We start from the raw sequence: 25728 nt of genomic DNA, 5'->3' as shown, positions 1-25728 counted from the left end.
CTTCAGGTGTACACTAAGGTCTCCCTAACACTTTAGGTCTCTGAATGAAAACTCTGACTGTGGCAGCTGAAGGCAGCTGCAGCCACATCTCCAACACACGATGGCGCCCGGAGCCCAGAGATCCCAGTGATGGGCTGAACAACCCGACAGGCATTGGCTGCTTTTTCCTACAGATCTTTGCTATGGTGGTGACAGGTTATGAAAGAAAAACAGCCCACAGCATCCTCCTCCGGTATGCAGGGCTCTCTCAAAAACCTATATACTTTTAAGAAAGGTCTTGCTGCACTGATGGAGCTCAGTGAGGCTGATGGCAGATGCCTGTGATACCACTGCTGACTCCTTCCCGACAGGGACTGAATTATCCTGGCAAATCCTGCAAGGAAAGAGTCCCAGTAAATGCTGTCACTGACTTGATTGATTTATGCCGGGCAAAGAGAGGTGGGATTTACTGCACCTGGCAGTATCCTGCACAAGCATTGCTAATGAGGGGGCTGAAAATGGCAGATATAGATGAATCTCATCAATAAAATATTTATTGGCATGCTAAATACCTTTTAGATATTTCAGAGTTTAGATGTTCAAGAGCTGCAATTTGGTAACCTCAGTTATTAGGTTCCAGATCACATCAGCCAGGAGCTCCAGTTGGAGCCAGGGACCAGTGTGGGACACACATCACACTGGTCAGCAACCAAATTCTTCAAAACCAGTTCTTCAGAAAAATTTATTTCTCTCTCCTCACAGCTCTGCCTTTAGGCTGAGGGTGCACAAAGAATAACAATTCCGTGCAATCAAATAAACTGAAATGCTGAATGTTCCTCTCACACAAGCCAGCTCCTGGCAGAGCTCCCTGAGGATTGGTGAGGTTTCCTGTCTCCAGTGGGTTTCAGTATCTTGTCTTCATGGTGCTACAACCACTGGGACCTTTTTACACCACGTCTTAGTCTCATCAAAGTGAATTTTGAACACAAACTGTAACCTTTGGGGGTATCTGCATGGCCCTCATTTTGTTTTTCCTGAATATGATAAATTAGCTGTGGATTGCCTGCTGTGTAAGATCACTGATATGGAACAGAACATGAGTTGCTTGTGATCCATCACTGCTGTGATACAGCCCTGCATGGTTTTGAATTAACCACACAGAAAAGCAAAGTTGATTTAAAAAACAAAACAAAACAACCAAAAACTTGATATAAAAATTTTCTATTTAAGTTTTTCCGACCATGATGAAGAAGTGACCATAGGTAAATGCATTACTGCAAGGTGATCCCTTGGTCTTATTTTTGCAGCCTTCTAGGAACTGCTACAACTTTCAACCATGGAATTAATCATTCCAGCAACATAATCTCACATTTATATAAGGTCTTTTATCTCAGAGACTCGGTGTTATTCAAACTTGCATTTACATGCAAACTATACACAAGGTTCCCTTGTCTCCTTTGATAGCTCCACCAAGAGGGCTGAAAGACACCATCTATCACTTCAGCAACATGGAGCCACTTAAAGGAGACCATGAGACAAAACAAAACTTCACATGGGAGATGTAAAAGGTGTTTAGGCTATCTCTAACTGGAGTTTCTGGAATTTGGTCAGAAAACTGAGTTGATGTGAGAGACACATGCAGCAGGATGCTCAGAATATCTGCTTTCTCCAAATGCTCTCCAATGACAGGTCAGAGATCCCATCTTTAGACTCTTAAGGACAGCACAAGGCTGTGACAGCTTGGGAAAAATCTCATGCCCTCTGCCCATCTCTGCTTTGTAACCCCACAACAGCCCCACAAGAGTTGCAACAGCTTATTTGGGTCACTGATGTGAATGGAAAAAAACCTGATATTGAAATACACGTATTTCCTTGACACAGAAATAAAAAGGATGTCCCACTGTTCTGTCATAACCAATTGTTTTTTCTGGAGGATAAAACATTATCATAACAAAATTCCATTGGGCCAAAGGCACAATCCTGGCTCTGTGCCATGTGCTGAACTAGCACCTAAGCTTTAGGCTTTAACTGTGCTCTCTGGAAACTTTAGATGACGTTTATAAAAGCTTCTCCTCTTTAACTCTTATTTTAAACATATGTGCTATGTGTAGACAACATAAGGAGATCGATCATTCAGCACATTTGCAGTGACAGCAAGGCTCAAACTGGGATCCAAGTCACAAACACACTTGAGATTTTCAGAGAAGCTTGATTTTTCTATGTTTGGTCTCCAACTCTCAGCAAAGCTACGGAAAAAAAAGCAACACCCAAATGTAATGTGGGCAAAGGTCTAGAGCTGTGTCTGAAACCCACCTGTCAAGGCCACCTCTATCCCCTTTTACTATTTTTTTTTTCCCCTTGCTGATGCCAGCCTCTCTGGGAAGACTCTCTAGAACAGGCTCAGCCTAGAGACCCAGCAGACACAACTGCAGAACCAGCAACTGCCCACTGAGGTAAAACAGAGCCCTTTTTAATATAATTTTTATCTCATGTGGTATTGAGCAAGATTATTAAAAAGTGGAATAATGGGGGAATAAAGGGAATTACTTTTTCTCCTGACAACAGTACTGCTGAGTGAGAAGTATGATGTTTCAGCAGCACATATACCAGGAGGTTGTAAGAAAGAGGAATGAACTCTTCCAAGGCAGAAAAGGGGGTGCAGAATGTCTCAGCCCAGTGACAGTGAACCCTCAGCTTCCTCCAAAGAGGTTACCTAACTGTAGGCTGCAAATTTTCAGAGCCTCTTAAAATGGACATTTATAGCACAAACTTCAGATTGGTGGAACAGAAAAGAAGATATATGCAGCTCACTTTTATCATGATTATTAATTTACTCCCTTAATAAAATGTGGCAGAGAAATAATTGATAATAATGTTTCACTGGTAGCAGATGCAGTTGCATTGTTCTTTAACTGACATTAGCTGAAGAAAAAGTTAAATTCTTAATGTGGCTCTAGAGCAATTTATAAGGTTAAATCACAGGACCCTTACCTGCATGAAAGGATTTTGCAGAAAATACAGGGTTGAATTCACTGTAGAGTGCTCTGCTGTGAGGACAGCACTTACATAGTTCAGAAGCTCAGTACAGTCTCAAATGATTTATAGCCTTATCTCTATTCAGGTGCCATCTACAGAGCATATGTATTGCACAGTATTTGATAAGAATCCAGTTTAGAAAATAGTTTGGAGATGATATTGTCAGTACTACTTTTAAATTATTTTTATTTTATTTTCCTGCATTATGGGTGATATTCTCTTTGAGGCTATAAACATCCAGCTAGTCGACAATTTTATTTCTGCCATATTTCTAATACAACAAAAACCATCATGGCTCCCTTTGGTTTACAGTTGTAAGTGTGAAACCCAAGTGGATTTTACCACAGATGATCATACACAATTTGTGATAAGATACTGCACTGAATTATATTATACTGGTTATTATGACAAGGACTTGAATTTCTTCTTAAAAGCATGGAAGACTAGGATTTTCCCAGAAGCTCCCTCACTGCAGTTTTTAATATAATCACAAAGTTCTTGATCAAATGTGTTAATGCTTTCAGGACATCAGTCAACAGCAGTGCTTTCAGGGCACACCATTAATGCTGTCTGTACTAATATCATTAAGGGGTAGCTCGAGAGATGTAGATATCATTAATTAGTTAACTGCTGATAATGGCAGCCTCAGAGTCTCTCTTGGCAAATCACATGAACATTCTAGAAACAGGGCTCTGAATAACCACTGGTTTTAGTAATTAATTTAAAATACAGAGAGCAGGATACACTTTCAGGATAGACTCCCTGCTACAATACTCAGTAACAGCTTAGCTCTTTCACAGGTACATACTCATGAACTGACCATTTTGTGTGGGCCTGTATTAACACAACCACCTCCCCCCATCACTATAAAGGCTACAAATTTAAATGTTCCCAAATATCCTTTTATAAAGGCTGCATTTTTCTTTCCTCCTAGCAGCTATCAGTGCAGGACTGGCAAGAAGCTCTCTCAGGAATCAATGCACAGCTCTTCCAGCCCAACATCTGTGACCAGCTGCAGCACTATTAACTAATAAGCCAAAGCCAGCTCCCAAACTCACATTTCTCATTTGGTAAGGCAAGTTATCAGTGATACACCAGGGCCTCAGTAATTAATCTATAGGAAAATGTTGCAATGATTTCACGACAGCTGGTGAATATTCAGGGTGTGGGGTTTTTTGAATTTTGGTTTGGGTTTTTTTTGAGCTCGAGCTAACATCAAATAAAGCTACAAAAAAGCTGTCACGAAGTCCTTTTGCATAACCTTCATAATACTGGATCAGTGCTGCCTCTCTACTATTTATGGAGAATGATAAAAGACAGCCAGTCATCTCTGAAATAACAGAAGCCATGAGTCAGCAGTCTGCTCCAAGTTACCTTTTTTCTCCATGCGTTTCATATCCATCAGCTTCTCCACGTTGTTGGGATCGTTCAGCCACAGCTGCATTCGGACAAAGGGTTCCCTTCCCTTCAAACTCAGCTTGTGCCAGGGCTTGGGGCGAGCCAGGAGGTCTGAGACAGAGCCTTGTGTGAGCCCTAGGATTGTCTCCCCAAACAAACGCTGACCTAATATGAAATTGAAAATGGTGTGAGTTCACTCAGCTCAGAGATGAGGCTAACTACAAAGACAGAGCATGTCTACGAGATCATTTGTAAATTTTGAATGGCTTGGAAACCCAAAAGAAACCTTCAGAGGAATAAAAGCTCTCCCCCCCCAACTAAAAGTGTAACTACTGAGCTTTATTTTAATCCTTAGGGTCTGACTGTGGCAGAGGGGAGCTCAACAACACCTTTAGGGATCAGGACCTTATAGTGAAACAGTGTGCAAAAAATAAAATCGATGAGATTAAAAATAAACCAAAATTTTAGCTAAGCAGGCAACTAGTGAGAGCAGTGAGGCTACTTAGCTCTTATGCAGGAGGGTAGTGCAACAGCTTCATTCCAACAGGGCAATCCAAACATTTCAAGCAATCAATGAACCAAGACCAAAGCAACCCCCATCCAACAACAGTCTAAGTGTCCTCAAAGACACGTGTACATATTTTCTGTGCTGTTCTACCTGTGGTGTCCTGTGTCTTACCAACTAGAGATAACTGCATTTCACAATATAACAGCTTTTTTTTACAGCCTCTATGATACCTGTAGTTAAGAATACTTATTTTTATTTCTCTTTCAAAACGTTACTGTCTGGCAAGGTAAAAACCTCTCCTGTTTTTCATACAGTGTTTGTTATGTGCCTGAGCAACACCAGTTTTACACAGTTAAGATCTAACTGTGGAAAATGCCTGTGCAGTTCAAACCCAACCATACAGCTGGTTTTCTAAAGCCCTTCACTTCAGTGTTCCTCCTAAGCTAAACTGCCTTGATATGCAGCAGCTTTTGTTACTAAGACAGAGCCTGAAGTCATCTGAGTCATGGGCAGTGATTTCCAATAGAAGTGCAGCTACCATGTATTTTCAAGGTAACCCAAAGATCTTTCCATACTGACCAAGTTTAGGCCTCAGGGTCTCATGTCTGCTCTGTAGCTTTAGAATGCCCTCTCTAACACAAAGCAGAAAGCTTTTGCCTTCACTTTGCAGCAATGCCAACAGTTTTAGGCAGTGGCAGCAAACAGATCCCAAGGGGACACTGCCCGTGCGTGGGGACTTGTGCAGCTCTGCAGGACATCCCTGCACTTGCTAAAACACCTCACAGCCTCATCTGGTCCTGTCACAAACAAGTTGCACAAAATATTTACTTCTATAAAGCCCTCCTGTGGGCTCCTCCTCCTCTTTAAAAACAAGCCCAAAACATTTGTCCTGCTCAGGTTGTTCACCTGTATGGGGAAAGGGAATGCAGTAGTTATAAGCTGCAGAACATCCCTTCAGGTGCATGGGGTAGGTGGGTCTGCAAAGCTTCTGAAGGAAGAAGCCAAGATAATGAAAGGGAGAAAGGGGAAAAGAGAATGGGGGTTACATGCAGTCTGCTAAATAAATAATAAGTGATTTTCAACTACCCTCATTATCATTAGAATCAGACAAAAGATGTAATTCTGGGCCAATTTTAGATCATTGCAGAGTTCATGTCCTCCCTGTTGGTATTTAAAAACATCACTAAAGCTTTATCCATTTACCTTTAAACCTGCCAGTGACTTGCAAGACAGGAAAGCCACTTCAAAAGTCTTTTAATTTGCCTTTGTGAATAACTTTCCTTAAGAATTTCCCAGAGTTTCTAAGGCCAGGCTGTGCTCAGGCTGCTAAGTGAGCAGCATTTCTTCCAGCATCACTTCTCCCAGTGGCTGAGGGAGCTCCAACAGCCACTGTGCAGGGCCAGTGTGACCACCAGAACCACGCATCTGGCTGCACAGTAGATCAGAGCAGTGAGCTGATCTGACTCAAACCAACCTACCAAGAATATAGTAGCCACTTTTGACTCAGACCAACTGGTCCAGTTTATTGTATGGCCACACAAAGAGGAATGTTGGCACAAATCAGCAAAAAGGTCAGAAAGAAGCAGCCTAGAGCAGGCAATAGCAATGCTGCCAAATGAAATGAGCTTCAAACAACAGCTTAAAAATTAAAAAAGCAAATATGGAAGGAGCTAACATTGTGTTCTCTAGGTGTTAGGGACAAAGCTAAAGATGTTTGTGTCATTTATTTTATCTCAGGATATGTCAGGACAGGATCAAACACCTGACAGACTCCCATGCTGACGGAGAAGGTGTTAGAAATCGTTCTCAGGAGGTGGCAGGTATATCACACTCCATGCTCATCAGAGAGCTATTAATAACTGGAGTATTTTTAAGCACAGGTTTCCTTAAACTCCTGCTAATTTTCCCCATCTTTTCCCCTGATATCCTTCATGCCTGTTCCCACTGATGCAGATCCTAACAGACAAAACTTTCTGTAAATTACGCCGGTTTCACAGTCAGTCCTGGCTCTTTCTACAAAATGCCCACAACTGGATTCTTTCAATAGCTCACTGCATTTCCTTCCCTCTGTACCAACAGAGCCCAACAGGGTGTCACTGATAATACTGTGACATTTGGGACTAGGAACACTTAGCAACACCTCAATGTTAATTCTGCCAGCACCGTTTGCTAAAACGGCAACAGTTGAACAAACACTAAAAGGCATGGGAGGAGACACCCATCAAACAGATCTTGGAGTGGTTTTGCACAACCATGGCCTTTACTGGCTGATGATAATGGAACAACTGAGCCACCACCAGTTGCCTAAGGCAGGTTCACAAGGCCCTGTGGCCTCAGACAGAGAAATCTGTGCACCGAATCAATCTGGCGCACCAGCACACTGAGGGCGCAAAAGGAGACATTGAAACTGGTTCCACACCTAATGCAGAGTTTGGGGCACATTTCCTGGCTCTTCTGCTGCTTTTTAGGCTTGTCAGCCACACTGTAGGAAAACAAAAATCATGGGAAATAAAAAAGACTAAGTAAAAATGGCATCAAAGCAAATGTAAACAAAAAAAATACTTTTTCAAACCTCTCTGGAACACCAGAGCAGGTAAAGCACTCAACAGTATTTTGCCCAAAAACCAGGGGCAAGCCCTTACCTTAACTTGTGGCTTTATCTCTACATTATGTCCACTGAACAAGCAATCACAATCTGCCCACAAGCAAGTTCAAGAGCAAGTAATTTTGCTGAGTTCAGTGGAATACAATCTCATGCAGGGTACGTCAGGGCCATTTTCTTTTTTCCCAAATTATGTTAAATGAGAACTTTCAACCTCCCCCATCACACTATTTTTTCCCCTTTTAAAAAAAAAATCTAGGGTAATAACATATGATTCTGTGTCTAGTAAAAAAGAGGGATTCTTTACATGCTAAAATAAAGGAGTTTTTACTTATACAGTCATGATGTTCAGGTGATATGGTTGGAATTCTTCTCATTTAAGTATCATCAGAAGTCTAAATCTAAATTTATCTTTTTGGTTCCATCTGTAGTGAATGGAGAGAAGCTTTTCTGGAGAGTGACTCATCCCAACCATCTCAGACATCTATTTGAACAATTAATGCAGGTGAGATGAATCCCATGCTAAGCCCCAGAAGCACATACAGGTAGGGGCAACCCTAATACTTCCCACTAGTACTAACAGCCCTAATGCTTTCCACTTCAAAGGACTCCCACAGCTTTCCCAATGCCTTGTGAGGAAAGGAAGTTTTACAAACATGAAAAACTAGTGATTTAGAGGCACAGTGGCAGTATTGAGGGTGGATTTCCCATACTCAGATCAGATTATTCCCTTTGACTATTCCAAATATAGAGCCATATCAATATTACACTTAATTCAACACCCAAAAACTCATCTGTAGGCAAAAGCAGCCTTTGCACCTCTCAGCAAAATAACCAAATGGCCCCATACACTTATCTACAGTTTCATCCAAATGTTAGCTGAGTCTGAATTTCCCCTCCTAGCCTTACAGGCAGGCTGTGCTTTTCTTTGTGATGCACCTCCCTCTCCACTCATGCTGGATTCCTCTATTTCACCTGTGCCTAAAGCTCTTAGGGCCTTGGATCTCTAGGCATGGGGAAAACAGAATTTCTCAAAGGGAGATCTCACTGTTTTTTTTTTTTTGGTCTTGACAGCCTGACTATTTAGGGAGGTGGGAGCAGTATCTGGCTGGTGAGCCAGGAGCAGAGCTTAAGAAGAGCAAGACAACATTTTAAGTAGAGTGTGACAATCTGAAAGGAGTTTTCTACCTCTTTAAAAGCAAAGAAAAATCTTTTCTAACAGATTAAAGCTCAGGCCAGAGTCAAACCCAAGTATTCTCGAAAACATCTACTGAAATACAGCCTAAAAATAAAAGCATGAACTTGCATTTTATTCCCAGTCAAGAAATGAGAATGAAGTGATTTACCAAGGTTGTTGTCTGTTAGCACTTCTTTGACCCTTTTTGTAATGCCATAGGTATCCAGCTCAGGGGACATGGCCACCAGTTCTTGGATGCTGAGTGCAGAGTGGCCCGACAGTGGCAGAGGTGTTGTAGATTGGGATTCAGAAGCAGGTGGCTCACTAGATTCCTGGGATTTGCCATCCTTACTTGTCTCTATAGCAGGACAGGGCTGCTGTACCAGTTCAGTCAGGCTTTTCACTGATTCACTGGAACTCATAGGAGATTCAGGAGCAGGACTGCAACTGGCAGAAGTCTTTGGAGTGCTTTCTGTAATTAAAAAGAGAAAAAAAGCCCCCACTTGAGCATAATTGTAATGTTTTGATTGCAGGATATTTAACTTTCCTTCTCATTTATATTCTACCTGCTTAAAGAAATGCCTAACTATGTAAAATGCTACTTGTTATGACTTGGTTATTAAAGAGCCTCTTCTTAAAAACAGAAATATTTTCCAGTTTTATCTTGAGTCATCTCTGCTTTCTTATAAATACAAGATACTAGATAAATACAAGATGTACAAATAGAAATCAAAATCAGGAGAAAATGAAGTGCAACAGTCTGTAAGGTTGCAAGAAATCTGCTTGGTCAGGAAGTCTCAAAGTTTTGCTCTCCACAATATTTTCACAGTATTTGCATATATATTTCTACAGCTGACACTACTTTACATCTTGAGAGTGCTATTGATTTCATATGGTTTCTTATCACTTGCATCACATTTTTGCACTTCTCTTTGCCCAGAAATAACAAGATTAAAACAGAATTTGTACTTCTGTTGTATCAATTAACATGTTTAAGAATCCAACATAAGTGATGGTGAATGAATCAGGAGTCATGCAAATCTGTTATGATGATATTTCATTTAAAAGAAAGCTTTATCAGTCTCTTAATTTGCCACCAACAATAGGTTCTGTACAAAATGTTGTTCCCCCCTAATAAATTCACATTTATCTCTAATGAAAAGTACCAACTGAGCTTACACAGAAAATCCAGACAACTAAGGGTAGAGTCTAAACATTTTTAAAAGCAGCAATGTGGTTTAGAAGAACCATTCCCTTCAAATGATAAAGAGCACGATCAATTCCATCATCCAGAGTTCTTTCCCATTTTGGTAGGATTGCTTCCTCCTCCTTGCTGGCTCACATCTCATTACCTGACACAGTTAATGACATGTATCTCAGATTCATACATCAGTGGATACGTCTTGAGATCTCTTGAGGGAGCTTATAAGAGTCTCAGCTGTATATGGATGAGGCCAGACTACATCAAAAACTTCACTCTCCCCACCAGAATTCTGTTTTCCTGGGCACTGCAACACCACTACAAGTGCAGGTCACTCTGCAGGGTCAGGTCCCATCACTACCACAGGGATGGGTAATAGGAAATTTCACTATTTTTTCACAATTGTTTGTTATCCAGAATACTGTCAAATCATTACAGAATTTACAGCTCATGTGGCATGGAAACATCCTAAAGACTAAAGGAAAATGCTATGTAGGTAAAAGTAGGGTTTAAATGAAGCAGGACAGGCAGTATAATTGTGTTCAAGGCATTAGAAGCTTTCAGGATGCTGCATTTAAGAGAGGTTCCCTGACACCCTTACATAAAGTTGCTCTCTCACAGCAAGAACCTGGACTTTTTCCTTAGTGTTTTATGAAAGATGCAGAAGAGGCAGACATAAAAGGAAAGCAAGGTGCACATAAATCCTGAGGGCAACAGGGATCCTACAAATCTTATTTCTTTTCTCTGCTCACCCCAGGTCATCATACAACTGAATATAAAACCCAGCAAATGTTATTTTTGTATCAGGAGCAGCAAAGGAATTGTACAGTAAATTTGCCCTGATTCACCCATGCGAGGGACCAATTTGGCAGATCATCCATCTTGTTCACTGTACACTGTCAGGGATGCCATGAATTCCCTACATGATAAACAGATTTCTTCTCAGGTCTGTGTCCTTTAACCCACAGCAAGGTCAAAATTATGGCTGCCTAGCTAATAAACCACACAGCATTGGTTCAAGTTCCCTCTAATTTTGTCCCTTGTGCCAGCTTATACAAATCTTACTGAATAACTGGAGCAGCTGCAGATTTCCTAGACAATTCCTCATCCGTGTGCTGCAAACCACACCAAGACACCGAAAGGAATTCAAAATGAAAAAAAAGAAAATTTAAAAAAACAAACCCAGCCCACAGGACCAAACAAAAGCATTTACTAAGGCTTCTTTCTCCCTCTCCCTGCCCAGCCTAATTATGTAAACAGCAAAGGTAATCTATATTATCATCTATCACTGAAATACTCTATGTTGCTCACATATTAGCTTATTTATTTTTTATATCACACATCAAGAGCTTACTTGAATTTCATTTTAAAGACCAATCTGCTGCTTATTTACTCAAAAAGGTAGGATTATCTGAATCTAATTTTGGAAGGCAGTACAGATGACAAACTGCTTTTTTTCCCCCCTCAATGAAAGGCAAGTGTACAGTGATTTCAGATGAGGCATTATGTGCATATACTACAAATAACTCAAAATATGCTCCCCATTCAATTTTAGCACTTTTCCTTTATGGAAAAACATCTTCCAGATCATATAAATATTTGAGGAAAAGATCCATTATTTGGAAAAGTCAATTCAATAATCAAATAATACAAACATTCCCTGTTAATCTACTTTAAAAATTAAATAGACATTTAGAGCACAAGTGACTGCTGACAGAACAAAGGGGAAAATTGAATGTATTCACTATCAAAGAATTAACTGTCAATCCACAGCTATTTCACATGTTTTATGAAACAATTTATCTGCATTCATTTCTACCAAGTTCCTCACAGGACAAAGGAACAAATTCAGGACATCTGAAAAATACACATTAAGATTTCAAAAGTAGCAATTGAACACTTCCAGTGAAAATGATACATTGAAAAAAATTTCCCTTTCAAATGCATTCTGCTTTTTTAACCTCAGACTTCACTGAAGAAGAGCACTAACTTAAGAGTGATTTAATTTCTTACGACTGCTTAATTTAAGGGTTTATTTTAATAAGAAATAATCTTGTCAGTAGGAGTGTAAAACTGCATTAGAGCAGGCTGTGGGTATCAATGCACACCCTGCAAACCCCACACCCACCATTTAGTGATTCAGTTCCTTTAAGAAATTCCAGAGAAACTTTGCTATACAAAAGGGGTGTTGCATTTTGCTTTCCAACAGCCTGTATCCAGTTTAAAACCTGAAACAAAAGCTTAAAAGCTTCAAAAATAAGATGCTGGAAGAGTTGGAAAGATCAAGAATACCACCAGTGATGAAGTCACTGCAGAACCTGGGAATTCTTCAGGTCTCAGGTAGCAGAGAAGTGAGCCACAGCCTGTGCTTTGTAGAAGATGGGAGAAAGATTTCCAAACTATCTGGGTGGAAAGATGGTGCCCATCAGGTTCTGAGCATGTGAAGACAACCACCCATCAGTTTAACATGACAATTTTTATTGATCAGGAAAGTCACAAACAAACATCATTAAAGACTGAAATACACCATAAATGTGTGTAAATAAAATAAGTGATCCAAATCTTCCAGAGCTGCAAGTGCAACTGAGTCAGGAAAGGGCAAAGGCTCTATCTACCATGTAATTTTATATTATTCATTCAGAAAGTCCGTGTTTGGGGTATAGGGGAACTTAGGAACTTCCAACCAGTTTTTAAAGGCACATTCAAATATGCAGCATAGAAAATAATAATCAAATGCAAATCAAGTACTAGGAAGTGATGTCTGCATAAATGGGCCAGCAATCAGAAATATTTGGCAAGTGCAATTGGCTTCCATTCATAGCTAAAACATGAAAACAACTGAAATGCCAATGCTGGCTATTTCACAGCTGATGAAAACATCTAGGAGGGAGAGCTGTGACCATATGGTGGGGGTTAAGTCCCCAATATTGTTCGTGGGTCCTGAAATGCTTGAACACTGCTTATAGAATACTTTGAACTATGATTATCCTACTGGTGGCTGGCAAATTATTGGAAAACACTTCCCTCAACACAGCACAACCCTGACATTTTCCTCTACCAGATCTGATCATGTTCTGACCATTATAACCTGACCAAATCCCCACAGGGTGTAATGAACCACAGGCTGCACTCATCTCCCCTCCTGCAGACCAGTGGAGACTCCCCAGAATCACCCACTCAGCTGCATGAACTCAGCAGTCAGAGACATTTAATTACATTCTGCAAAACTGCAGGTACTGATCAAGAAGAGCCAGTTTTGCAAACTCTTCCCACCATAGAAAGTGAAGTGACATGACCCTCCATCCCAAAGCAGCAGCATAGCTCAGATCCATCACACTTTTCACCTCAAACCTCCTTCCAAAGCTCAGGACTCCTCAGATGTAAGGACTTACAGGTGATGCCTGCTACAACCTCCCCAGAAAACCACAGATGTCCTGACACCAGTCCTGGATATATCCCCCTCTACAGACATATCTAAATGATGGAGCAGTGTTGAGACATGGATACCATTTCCCCACTCCCAGAGGCACCACGCTGCTCTCTGCCAGCACAGGCAGATTCCTCCCATGGAATTTCTTGACAGCATTTTGAGAGCTGCAGGTTAGCTACTTTTGCTCAGACCCTGCCTCAACTCCTACAGCCACGGCAGCAAAGTGACTTCACATCTGTTTGTAAATAAATCACAAGTTCAGAGCAAGGATTTGAGCAAGAACATCTGAATTTGCATGAGTGAAACTCAAGCTCAAGGCACTGATCCCCTCCTCCCAACACACTCACCTGCCTAGAAAGAGCACTCTGTACTTTTGCAGCTCAGGAACAGCTGGGAGAATAAACTGCCCAACCTTTGTTGTTTATACAAGCTTAGCTAATAAGCTGCAAAAAGGACTCATGGGGAACAAGGTACGGAACACGGTGAAGTTGGGGAAGCCCATGCAAAACACAGAGGTATTCAGGGGCCTCTAAAAGGATTATGAAAAAAATTATATTCTAAAGACAGCAGGCAGACAACAGCTGCCTTAAGTTTCAGAGCAAACTGGATTGAAAAAGCAGACCCACTGTAATTTTCAGAGACAAATCTCTGTAGTTTATCTGATCCACTACTTAAATTTCAATACACAGTCCTCTATCTGCAGTAATAATAACCTAAATTCCATTTAGTGTTCATTTGAGCAGTCAGGATAAAGTCATTTCTTATTATCTCCCCACTGTGTAAAAAACAGCTTGAAGGTAGGAAGTCAGCAAGCATTTTCACCAAAAAGTAATTATTGTAAGTGACATTTTTACTGCTGGCGTGCCATAAGGCGAACTGCGCATTTGGAAGGACAAGTTGCTAAAACAAAATGACAGGGTACTCTGTGACATTCCGACAAGAACCCAAACAGAATTTAACTGCCTCTTGGTTTGATGCACCACTTTTTGGAATGGCCAAAGCTCAGGCTTCAGCTTTCTGCCAAACCACTCAAATCCAAAGTTTCTGACCGAGGAAGGGTGAGAACCACCACGTCCTGCACACAGCGGAGCGGGGAGGCAGAGAACATCCCCAGCTCTGCTCATTCCCTTTTTGGCAGCTTAGTAAGGAAGATGAAAGCAGATAAATGTGGACAGGAGATTTCTCTGCAACCTCTTAAAAGAGCATTTGCTACTTCAGGGCCTGTGTTTACCTCCTCATGCAGATGAGCTAATGGACAACAACAGACCTGGCAGGTTGCCCGAGATCAAAGTGTCTCATACTGGGACTGGATTGGTTTCCAGTTTCCCCTGATGATCAGGCTGCCCATTCTATCCAATTTCTGGACCAAAACCCAGTGCATGTTGCCCTGGGAATCAGGACCTGATCACACAGCTGATCAACAGCAACATCCTCAGGACAACTGTGTTACTCTGATTCCCAGAGCCTGAAAATTTCAGGAGGTAGGGTTTTTTCTCCAGCCTTCTATCTAGTTTTACCTTCAGCAACAGCTCTCTTTGCAGTATCTTCTAAGGCACAATAACAACTCTTCTCACAAACAGTGAAGCAGTGGAAGTTTGAACCATGTACTGAATTTGATCAGCATTTGTGCAACAGCACAGTAATACATCCCTCTTCTGACTAATTAAAAGAAAATAGATGTGAAAGCTGAACGCTTCCTCTCAGGTAGTGGTTTTGGTGGATATACTTTAAGTGAGTGAACCTTGCCTATTCCTAATTTGCAAATTAATGTGGCTTATGAAAATAATGATCCTCCCTATAGTTATAAACTCCCAAGGTAATACGTAGGGAGTACACAAACCTCCCTGCACTGTGCATATATAACCATGTAAAGGATGCAGGCACGTGCAGTCAAGAGTTGCAAGCACTTGCTATAGTTATGATTATACATTTCCACTCTGACTGTGGAGATTTTGTTTGTTTGCCTGTTTGACAAATGCTGTAACTTTGGGGGAAATATTATTTTGGGTCTTGGCTCAGAGGGAAATTTTAAGTGGCTGGGGGAGGGATCAAAAGAAAACCCCTTTAGGAAAGCAAAGCGTGCAGATGGATGTGAGTGTCTGCAGTGGAAGGAAAGGAAACCAGTTCTGGTTACCACCAAAATCACTGGGGCAATACTAAAATTATGCATTCTGCATACATGTATTTATTAAGTGATGGGAGAACATAAAACTATCTGAATGACCACGGTAAATTTTAAAAGTCCTTGAAAAAAACTGCTTCTGGGTACTGTTAAAGGATTACAAGGTATTGTTGCAATTTTATGTTGCATTCTCAATAACTATGTTAGCTTTGCACTTGTATTAAAAAAATATGTTTTCAGCCATTCTCAAAACCAGGATCTGAAGAAATCAGATGAAGCTCAGGAAAGAGCAAGTAAGATGGGAGCTGGCAATGGACTCATGAAGAGAGATTTACAGCTGGGCATCTAAAAATGCTTCGAGAAGCTGGGCAACCAATGAATGTGCAGCCACAAACACCTCAGACAGTCCTGGAAATCCCACTACTGTGCCCAAACTTATGTTAAAATTGTGAAGTCTCATAGCTAAGCACTAGCATCATATCAGTTTAAGTTATTCCTCTCCTGGCTCCACCCTTTACCTCCATTTTTGCCCAACACTGGACCCCAACTGTGCTGTCCCAAGGGCTTGGGGGAGCCAAACCTGAAAACCAGACTTGAAAAATAGGCACCTGCCACCAGACACCTGCAACTTGGTTTAGGTTGAGGTACTCAACACAGCAAGCACAGGGGAAAAACCCCTTCAGATGTTGACCTGCTTATAAGTAATTTCTTGAGCCAAAAGTAGGGCCTTTGCACAGAAGCATGCTGAATGATAATTTTTTGCTTTCAGGTATCATCTTTAAACCATTAAAAAACCCTTTCTAAAAAGAAATCAGATTTTAAAGGAGGTGATTAATGGCAAAATCATGGCTGCTTAAAAGACACTGCTCTACTCTGCTAATCTGTATTTAATATTTAGATTTTTCTGTGTTCCTGTAACTTAGTCAGAAGTCAATATTTAGAAATGTCTGCTGGAAAATATTTTCAATAACCTTATTATTAAAACAGCTTGTGTGCAGAAGCTTTATGAAAGATTTTCTCAATATTAAAACAAATATGTCATGAAAGCAATCAGTCAAGATGCCACAACCCCACCTAGTTATATTTTAAGTATATTCAAAAGAAATGTGTGCACAATACCTTTTGGGAAACAGAGTTCTAGAGGCTCTGCTGCAGTTTATGGTGTCTTTGTTGACTTGCTGACCTTAGAGACTAACTGTAAGGTGTTACCACGACTGTCCTCCTCTGTCACAAGCCTGAGTGTGAAGGCATTTCTATAGCCTCCTTTGAGATTTTAACCTCTTCTCTGCTCCTGAGTAGGAAGCAGAGTGCATATGTGGACTGTGCATTTAAATAAATCTCCCCCACTAAACAACGTGGGCATTCAGTTGCTGTGGGCAAGACACATATGGGATGGACCTGAGGCTAATCACTGCCTTTCTTCCCGACAGCAGAGAAGTCCAATCTAACATCAGCAGCACAGTGGGTTGTTCCTCCTCTTGAAAGAAAGCAGTTGAGGCAGAGTGACCCTGAACATTGCTCTACTCAACCCACTCCTCTTTGGGAGGAGCACCGGCTGAAGTACTGAAACAAAATGACATTTACATTGCACGCAACAATATTATAAAAGCTATTAAGGTACATTATTTTACACATCCTCATAATCTCTCCATACTGCTTTACTTAATTTGTGATAAAATTGTTGAGAAAGGGTACTTAATGTAGGACAGTCAGTAAAAGTAATTTATCATCTTCCCGCTTCGGTGCTCACGTTATCAGGGAACTCATTTTCTGCATTCATCATGCAATCAGCCTATTATTTGCATATTAATCAGGCAGTGGACCATGAAAGAGCCGCATCCCAGCCAAATGCTGCACTATCTCAGGAGGAACACTCAGTAATTATCATACATCAGTGTTATGATGTGGTAATTGATTATAACATCTTTCTGTTGCCCCTGGGGAGTCCCACTGCTAACCCAGCTTCAGGCATTCTGTGCAGATTTTTCTCTGAAAATTAGAGAAACCATAGCTGCCCTTTTATTAGAGTTTTTTTTTCCTTTACAATAGAAAGCTCTCTGAGCATTTCCAAGTTACTTTTTTTCTTTTTTCTTTTTTTTCTTAAATGAAACTTTCAGTAGGAAAATGTCCTCCTGCCTCAGATCAGAAAAAGTACAAAAAACCCAAACCAAAACCCCAAACCAAACCAGTTGGGCTCATTCTTGTTCATCCTCTCTCTCAAGGTCTGGTGGTGGCATTTTTTAGGTGCTGGCATTGCTTACATAATACCCTTCCCCATCAAACACAACAAAAATGTTGCAACTTCAATAGGCAGTAATTGCAAAGTTCCCATAAAGGCAGCTATGCTGCTTTATTTAGGTGCCAAATGAGAGGCTAATTTTGGTCCTCTAGTAAAGGACAAATGAAACATCTGCCAGTTCAAACTTGCACTATTTTTAGGACCCAAGTTCCAGAGGGGCAAGAGAGACATAAACATAAAACCCAACCGTGGTTACTCTGCAGCTCATCTCACACCTTCTCCTGGTCTGCAAAGCCAAGCAGAGGGAAGCAGGAGGGGGCAGCTCCCACTGCACCCATCCCAACCTCCCATGCAGCAAGAAGAGGGGGGATGTCTCAGGAGAAGACACCAGAGGGGACCATCTCAAGGGCTCTGCAGAAGAAGGGCTGGCTGTGAGAAGAGCTGGTGAGAACACTTTGCCAGAAAGTTGCTCTCCAAAGCACTTTACTTTCCTGGGACAGCCTCATCAGAGAAACTCTGAGCACTGACAGCACCGTGGTGATGTTCTGGCAAGGCAGTAAATGGTATCAAACAGTGCTTGAGTTATTCTGGGGAACAAGCCAATCCCTCTCTTCAACCCCACTAAAGGGCATCACAGATAAAGCCAAAGCAACAAGCATCATTTTAAGTTCCTAATAGCAGTATCTCTGAGAAGCAGAAGTGTGGGATGTTTACTGATCAGGCCTATCTCACATTTCTTGTTGTCAGTAATACTTTTTCCTTGCAGGAGGTTTATTAATTGGATATTTTGCAATTTTCACTTTTAGCTCAATTTGATTCGAAATCTGTTTTGCTTTCAATGCAAGTTGTGTTCCTTATCAGATTTAACATAATCACTGGATTCTTTCATTTCTGTTTCTCTAGATGTCTGTGAGCAAATTTAAAACCTCCAATGCCCATCGAATTAGGTGAGACAAATTCACTGGTTTTTCTTCTTTCCTGCTGCACCCTTATACAAAGGAAAGGCTAGAAGGTAACTAAAAATCTACTAATTTTCTGGTAATGCTCCATTTTTTCTTCTTAGGAATGATTTGCTATCAGGTAATATGTAACTATAATCAGAAGAGGATCTTGTTGTTAGAGCCTAACAGGCTGTTTATTTCCCTGCTTCAGAGCTACTTGGTGGAGAAGACAGCTGCCTCCTAGTTCCATCCCCATTATGAGATGGGAATAACAACCCATGCATTTGGTGCTAGCACACCTTTTCTCTGGTATTTTGGAAGGAAAATAGCCCATTATCTGTTCTTTGAATGGAAAACAAAGTAATTTTCATCCCATGAAGGAGCATTTTGTAATTTGCTGAGCAGCAGTTGGGCTGCTGCCCAGGGATGGCTGAGGGTGTGCTGGCCATCTCCAAACCACTGGTGGCAGCCGTGGGGCTGAGGAGGGGGGACCTGAAGCCCCCTCCTTTTCCCCCAAGAAACCAGAAGACCAACGTGAGCTTCTGCCAGCTGCCAGAGCCTCCTATTACCAACAGAAAAATATCTGCTCCCTTCAGAGAAGAACCTTTCTGACCTCTTCTGCAGCTGCTAGCCCATGGGGGACAGATCCCAGCCATCACCCTGGCTCCTGACCCCCCCTGGAGCTGCCTGGTCCCCCTGCGCCGCAGCACGACTGCAAGGGCCACGCTGGCATTTCAGTGCTGCTCCAGTTATTTTTATATTTGGCTTTCTAATACATCAGCTCATCATTTGCCACCCAGCTCCTCAGTGGTTAGCAGCTGGCAGGAGAAGCCCCCACGCCTGGCAGTGGGGAAACGTGGAGGTAAAGTGGGCCCCCTCCCCGAAGGAGGCTGCTCATGTGGAGGGAAAAGAAAATGCTGGTAAAGAATGAAACGAGGAATGAAATGCTGAACAGTGGAACTTGGAGAACTCTAATATTCAACAGACGTAGTTTCTTTTAAACAAAGCCTGGAGAGCTAAGAGTGCAAGGAAGTTCCATGCTCAGATGGATGCTGAAGTTGCACTGGAAGCACACAGTCACAAACTACATCCACTTCTTAGCAACTCTGCTACCTGCTACTCCTACTGCCTGGGAAGTGAAGCAGCAGTAATGGTCAGCAAGGTTTCCCTTTTTCACAGCGCATAAAAATGTATTCCTTTATTAATTTTACTTCTTAAAAATAAAGACTTGGAGAATGAAGCACTAGGTACCAGACAAAATGCTACAGCAGAGCTGAATGCAAGCTCCTTGCTTGGAGATCTTTTCCCCCACACCAAAGGGGAGTGAGTGTAAAGCACCCACATTCCCAAAGTAACCACAGAAATAAAACATAGCTGCAACTTGACTGAGTAACTTCTCCAAAACGAATGCTATGAGCCTGTAACCACACTTCAGAGTGAATTAAATTTGTCTTCAGAATCCAGGATGAGTCTCCTCTTTGCCACACTAATATGAAAAGTGTGTTGGTGCTTTGTCATTGTAATTCAGCCGCAAGCAATATCTGCCTAGAAAATAATGTTCACTCTCTGATTATATATTTTACTTTAGAACTTTTACAACAGTAAAGCTATGACCACAATGAGGATGGAGTCATCTTCTGAGAGTTTAATCACCAGGTGATTCAATAGCCAGAAATGAATACAGCTAAGACAGGAATTTCTCTACTAATACCAGCTGTTTGCAAAGCACCACTGACAGACAAAGGACTATGGCCATGCCAGACAGCCTGGGGAGGACAGACTCAGGCAAGAGGCAGAAATGACCAGATGTGGCTACCAATGAGAAGCAATGGTATGTGAAGAATGAACTTGAAACACTGACTTCACACTGGGACATTCCCAGGTCCCAGTAAGGTGCCTTGACAGTGATTCTCCCAGCTTTACTGATACCAAAAAGGCTGCCGGGAAGGTTTTCATGGTCCAAATGTCATGGAAATGGCACAGAATATGATCACCCACATTACAGACAGACTACAACAGCTGCCCTTATGAGGAGCCAACTGATATCCTATGGTTTGAAATCAAGACAGCCACAGCCAACTGCTTCAGAGCAGGGATCTCAAGCCACACAGAAAGAATGTGGAAACTTCCCCAGTATGCACCAGTGTGCTGCTGGGGTAGCAGGAAGGTAACTGTTGGGCTGGCTTAGTTGCTCAGCTCCAGACTTGAAACATAGATTTGCACCTAGCACAAAGGGAGACAACCTTCTCAACCAATTGCAAAGACTCAAAAATTGGTCATCAAATCTAAACCATCTATATGCAAGGAATTCTTGCAGTCCAGCTACTCAGCTATTAAAAGCCACAAAATCTTAACTGCAAACATTTCATGTCATACCATTTTATTAACCTGGAATGCTAGTAAATGCCTTCAAAGCAATCTCCTCTTTTTGATTCAACACTGAAGCTGAAATTAAGGAAGATCTGTCAGCATCACTGGACAGACAGCTTGTGCCATCTCAAGGTAATAAGGATTCAGCTCTCCACGTGCTAAGGGGCAGCATCTCAGACAGTTCTGCCCATCCAAAACAAAGCAGTATAATGAAGGAAACAGTAAAGAACTATGGAGAAATGGCAGATAAGGATTTATCCATTGCCACCATGTGGCTTGTGAGCTCTTCCCATAAGAGGGTCAGGATGGGAATCCTGACTATGGAGTGAAAGCCTGGAATGCACTTCCCACTTTGTGTCAACACCACAGCATCCTTCTCCTGTTAGGTAAATGGGAAGGTCTACCCAGTCCAGTTAACTACCTGCCTGCTCAGCAGCTTCTGTACTGAAAAATATTACAGGAGTGTATATTACAGAAAGAAAAATATGAAGGATCCCTGCATTTACCATTATTCCACATTATGTCTGCTAATATCATAACTACAGTAAACCATAGATTACATTCTGATCTTTTTTTCAGATTGTCTTTCCCAAGGGATGATAAGAAGTAATCTCCCTGTTGTTACAAATGTTTTATTTTGAAAATAAAGCTTTTATGCATATTTTAGTTGATCTAAATACAGTAGATCTCGGGTTTTTAAATCACCAGATAATACGCAATTATCTCAAGCTAGATTCTGATTTTGAAACAAGCTCTAATTAGCTCCCCATTTTATACTGCTCTAATCCTTTCTTCAACTCCCATGAGCCTTACTATTGCTAAGCAGCATGAGGTTAGGAATGATGGATGATACCCAGAAAGGAAGACAAACAAAAGGGAAATTCAAAATCCCCTGAGATCACCCGCAGCTGTATCGGCAAATGAAGATTTCCACATTAGGTCATAAGACGACCCTTCCAGAAACACAAACCAAAAAGCCACGTCCTTTTCCCACTGAGTATTTGCAAGTCTTTAATGTGCTATAGAGAGAGTGTGTGTCCTTCATGGAGGATAAATGCAAAAGTGAATAAAAATTCAGCTTTCCTGGGAGTAGCTATGAAATCAATGGCATCAAAATAGAAACTTTGGTCTCAGTGGCATACGGATGCCCGGTCAAAACATGAGACCCCAAAATAAAACAGACCAATAAGAGTCATATATACACTGAAGGTATATCAAAAAATATCCCTGTACAGAAGCCTTCCTTCTGGCACATGGCCCAACTCAGCTCTGATGCTCAGGAATTCAACTAAATAAGGGCCAAATTTGTAATGAGAAAATGCTGATGCAGTTGGGTGACACTAATTCAACTTTTTTTTTTTTTTTTTTTTTTTTTCCATGTGATTTGGTCTATGCTTTTGACACATAAATCATTAAAAAGGCAGATCTACCCAAGGGCATTAGAGCATTTAGGTGGAAAGAAATACACAGAAAAAAAAATGTTAGAAAAGGCACAGTGATACTATTTTTGACCACCTAGGGTACAGAGTTCTGTAAAACATTACTGAAACTTGCACAAATTCACCAAAGCCTTGATAGAAGATCACAGGGAGAAAATACAGATATGTATCTGGTTGTAGTTTTGGTATAGCCTTTTTTTTTTCCCACAATTAATAAATATGGTTTTTAAAGAAGAAAACCCAGCCTGGCTTCTCTGTGCTATCTTGAAATATATTTTTATATATGTATTATATATGCTCAGTCCCATGTACAAAAGACTGATGGGTCCATCTGTCCACGTGTGACAATGGAAAATTAACAGACAAAAGCACAGAGTTTCATGAATGAGGTGTTAATCAAAACCTCATGATCTAGAAGTGTAACTAACTGGGTCAGAAATCCTGAAAATCTTGCTAGTTTGATAGAGGAGTGCCAAATGGTAATGAAAATACTCACAGCTAATAAAAGTTTGAGATGTTACTATGCATGTTGACACTCTGTACACTGAAGATCTTCTTGGCAAAGCACTCAGGAGCCACTGAATGTATTAGTTTAATTTCACTTTTTTCCCTTCATGCATTCAACAAGTTCCAAGCCAATTATATTACGTGGAAAAGGCTCCAGACCTTTTCTCATTTCAAAATTGTCCTGATTAATTTCTGTTTTAAAATTGCAAGCATGCAACCTTTTTCTTCCTTGGATTTCCTGGGAAATGTCTCCAAAGACAAAAAAAAAAAAAATTGGAGCTCTCTTTTTTTTTTCCTACCCTGATGTAGAGAATCTTTCACAAATGCATAATTATTACTACCTTTTCCAAACTGTTTGCTGTGCTTTTAATTACAGAACAGCTGTTAAGAAAATTACCAAACTGCCTTCCTCATTCAAATAACTTTGTTTTGCTCTTTTGTTCTGGGTGGTGCCACAACCTTCCTTATTCCTTCATACAGAGAATGGCATCGAGAAAAGAAAGTCTTATACAACAATTTGATTTTTAATCATCAGAAAGGAGGAAGAAAAGGGCATGAGCCCATTTTCTCCTTTGTAAGTCTGATTTAAGTAATGAAGGAAGGCAATCATCAATAATATGATTTTATTAGCTGATAGGAACGTGCTGCCTCACAAAATATTAGCTCAAGGGCAGGAACTGACAAAGGAGATTGGGAGTGTGGGAGGGGAGCAAAATATCACAGCAGCAAAACTGAACTTCCTGAAGGAAATCACTTTCAGTTGCCACTGATCCTCAAGGGAATCCATAAGGTGGTTGGATTTTAATACTATGGGCTTGTCTTTCAATCTTTTATAATTACAGTTAGTCATAAATATGATGATTAACAATAACAATGCAGCCTTTTCCCAGCTAATCCAATTTCAAATTCCTCTTAAAAAGGTTACAATTAATTACTCGTATTTTCCATACGTTCTTAGGTATTTATAAATGTAATGGTTACTCTTGCATAGTACTGATGCTACAAAAAAAGTAGTCAGTGGCATGCTTTTAATGAACAGCAGTGTATAAAACATCACAGGAAATTTCCATGTTCACTAAATGCTTGGCTATAAGTAACAATAGCCTTATGATTGCAAATATTTTTTTCCCATTTTTATTTTGTTTGTGTGGCTTGTTTTCACCAGGGGGACTTTTTTTTTTTTTCCTTCTTTCATCTATTTATTTTCAACTGTTCTTAAGAAATACGTGGACTGAATATCCTAACAGATTTTCTTCTAGTAAAATCTTTTAGAATGCAAAACAGTTTCCCACTAGACTGAGAAAAAGGATTTTGGTTGGGATATTCAGAACAAACCCAGCAAGCTCCAGAAAGAAGAGTTTGTTTCAGAAGAGCAGAAAGGTGGAAGAAGAACACAATCCACCCTTCTCCACATCCTGAAATGCAATAATTTTCCAATGCAGGGCACCAGTTGTAAGTAAAGAGCAGGGCACAAGTACTTTTCTGGAGTACAGAACAGCTCAAGTGGTTTATGTCAGTTAAGCAAATCACTGGTAAAAAGTCTGTGTGGGTAGAGTTTGGTATCTAACAGCAGGAACCCAGCTGTTCTGTTCCAGCCTCCTTCCTATAGTGTGGCCATTTTATAAAACCTTCAGCAATTCAGTTCTCTTTGACACTCATCTTTGCTACTTCTGCTTTTGTGCAAAAGGAAAGGGGAGGCAGAATAAAAAAAGGTTGGCCTGGAATATTTAACGAAGCTTGAAAAAGAAAGATGTAAGACACTCTTTTCCTCACCTTCAAATTAACAAAGCAGATTTTGTGCAAATGAAAGTGGGGGGGGGGGGGGAAATGCCAGTGAGTAAGGCAGCTGGAGTATGTAGATCACATTACAAACGAAAGGCTTGTTTTACAGCCATTGTCACATGTCAAGTTGATAAGCTGAACTATGGTAAAAAAAACCCTACAGAGCCAATGATCTCTAAGATCAGACAGTCTCTTTACCTAATATATGCAGCTAAATATGTGTACTCCCTACATCTGCCATAGCAACAAGGAGAGAACGAGGAATTAACTGCATTAATAAAAAAATGAAGGGTCTCCTGTATGATACAACAAAACACCAGAAAGCTCTCGGCATCAAAGCAAAAGAAATGTAACAAAAGCACAGAGAATTATTTCAGAGCAAATCATTGAAACCAGCTGATTACCTGAGCTTGCACATCCCTGCTGTAGGGAATCCTGTAATGATGTCACAGAGTGAAGGACTAGATAAGAGAGGAAAGGAAAATCAGGGAACAATCAAAGGAGATGCCAAACCACAAACCAAACAGTAAGCAGGCTCAACAAACAGCAAACCCCTGACCTCGGCAAGGGCACGCTGCTCATCTGAGTCAGTGGCATTGTAAGGGTACAACCCGAGGCCAAACTCTAGGCTGCCTTTCTGTCTCCATAGGTATTAGGGTAAGAGAGAGCCACAATAAAAGTGTAATTGCAACACAGCATTCCCCCTTTAAAGCATAGTTCTTCTAGCTCACCTCCTGAGAAAGCAATCGATACTCTCCTAGGAACAATCAAACATCCCTGCGCAACCCTAGAGAGCAGTGCACAAGGTTTTCCAGCTCCTTGGCCAAATTTTTTTGGAATTCTGGATCATCTTCATGCCTAGATAACGTCATCCTAATCTGGAACTTGATAACTGCTGCTTGTCAATTACGCATAAACCAGTGCTTCGTTCACAAACATTCCCTGAGTGTCCCCTTAGGCTGGGCTGCAAGGATGGACATGGCCACTTCCAGTAAGT

The 25728-nt window shown here is 40.9% G+C and overlaps 1 protein-coding gene across 11 annotated transcripts in view; it reads right to left on the bottom strand.

The window, feature by feature from the left end:
* Positions 1–25728, bottom strand: part of CUX1 (cut like homeobox 1) — a 263293-nt gene that overhangs the window by 38683 nt on the left and 198882 nt on the right. For 4 of the 11 annotated variants that reach the window (XM_071765215.1, XM_071765219.1, XM_071765221.1 and 1 more), the window contains 4 exons: positions 25136–25192; positions 8870–9172; positions 7341–7403; positions 4390–4578 (listed from right to left, as the gene is read on the bottom strand). The exons of 1 other annotated variant lie outside the window; for it this stretch is intronic. In XM_071765215.1, coding sequence (XP_071621316.1) covers positions 4390–4578; positions 7341–7403; positions 8870–9172; positions 25136–25192 — 612 coding nt within the window. The remainder of the gene's footprint in view (positions 1–4389; positions 4579–7340; positions 7404–8869; positions 9173–25135; positions 25193–25728) is intronic. 6 more of the 11 variants (XM_071765218.1, XM_071765222.1, XM_071765217.1 and 3 more) reach the window with 3 other exon arrangements.

Source organism: Heliangelus exortis, chromosome 21, assembly GCF_036169615.1.
Source record: "Heliangelus exortis chromosome 21, bHelExo1.hap1, whole genome shotgun sequence".
Lineage (NCBI taxonomy): Eukaryota > Metazoa > Chordata > Aves > Apodiformes > Trochilidae > Heliangelus > Heliangelus exortis.
Note: the sequence above shows the minus strand (reverse complement) of the source record. Positions and strands in the feature narration are given on the sequence as shown.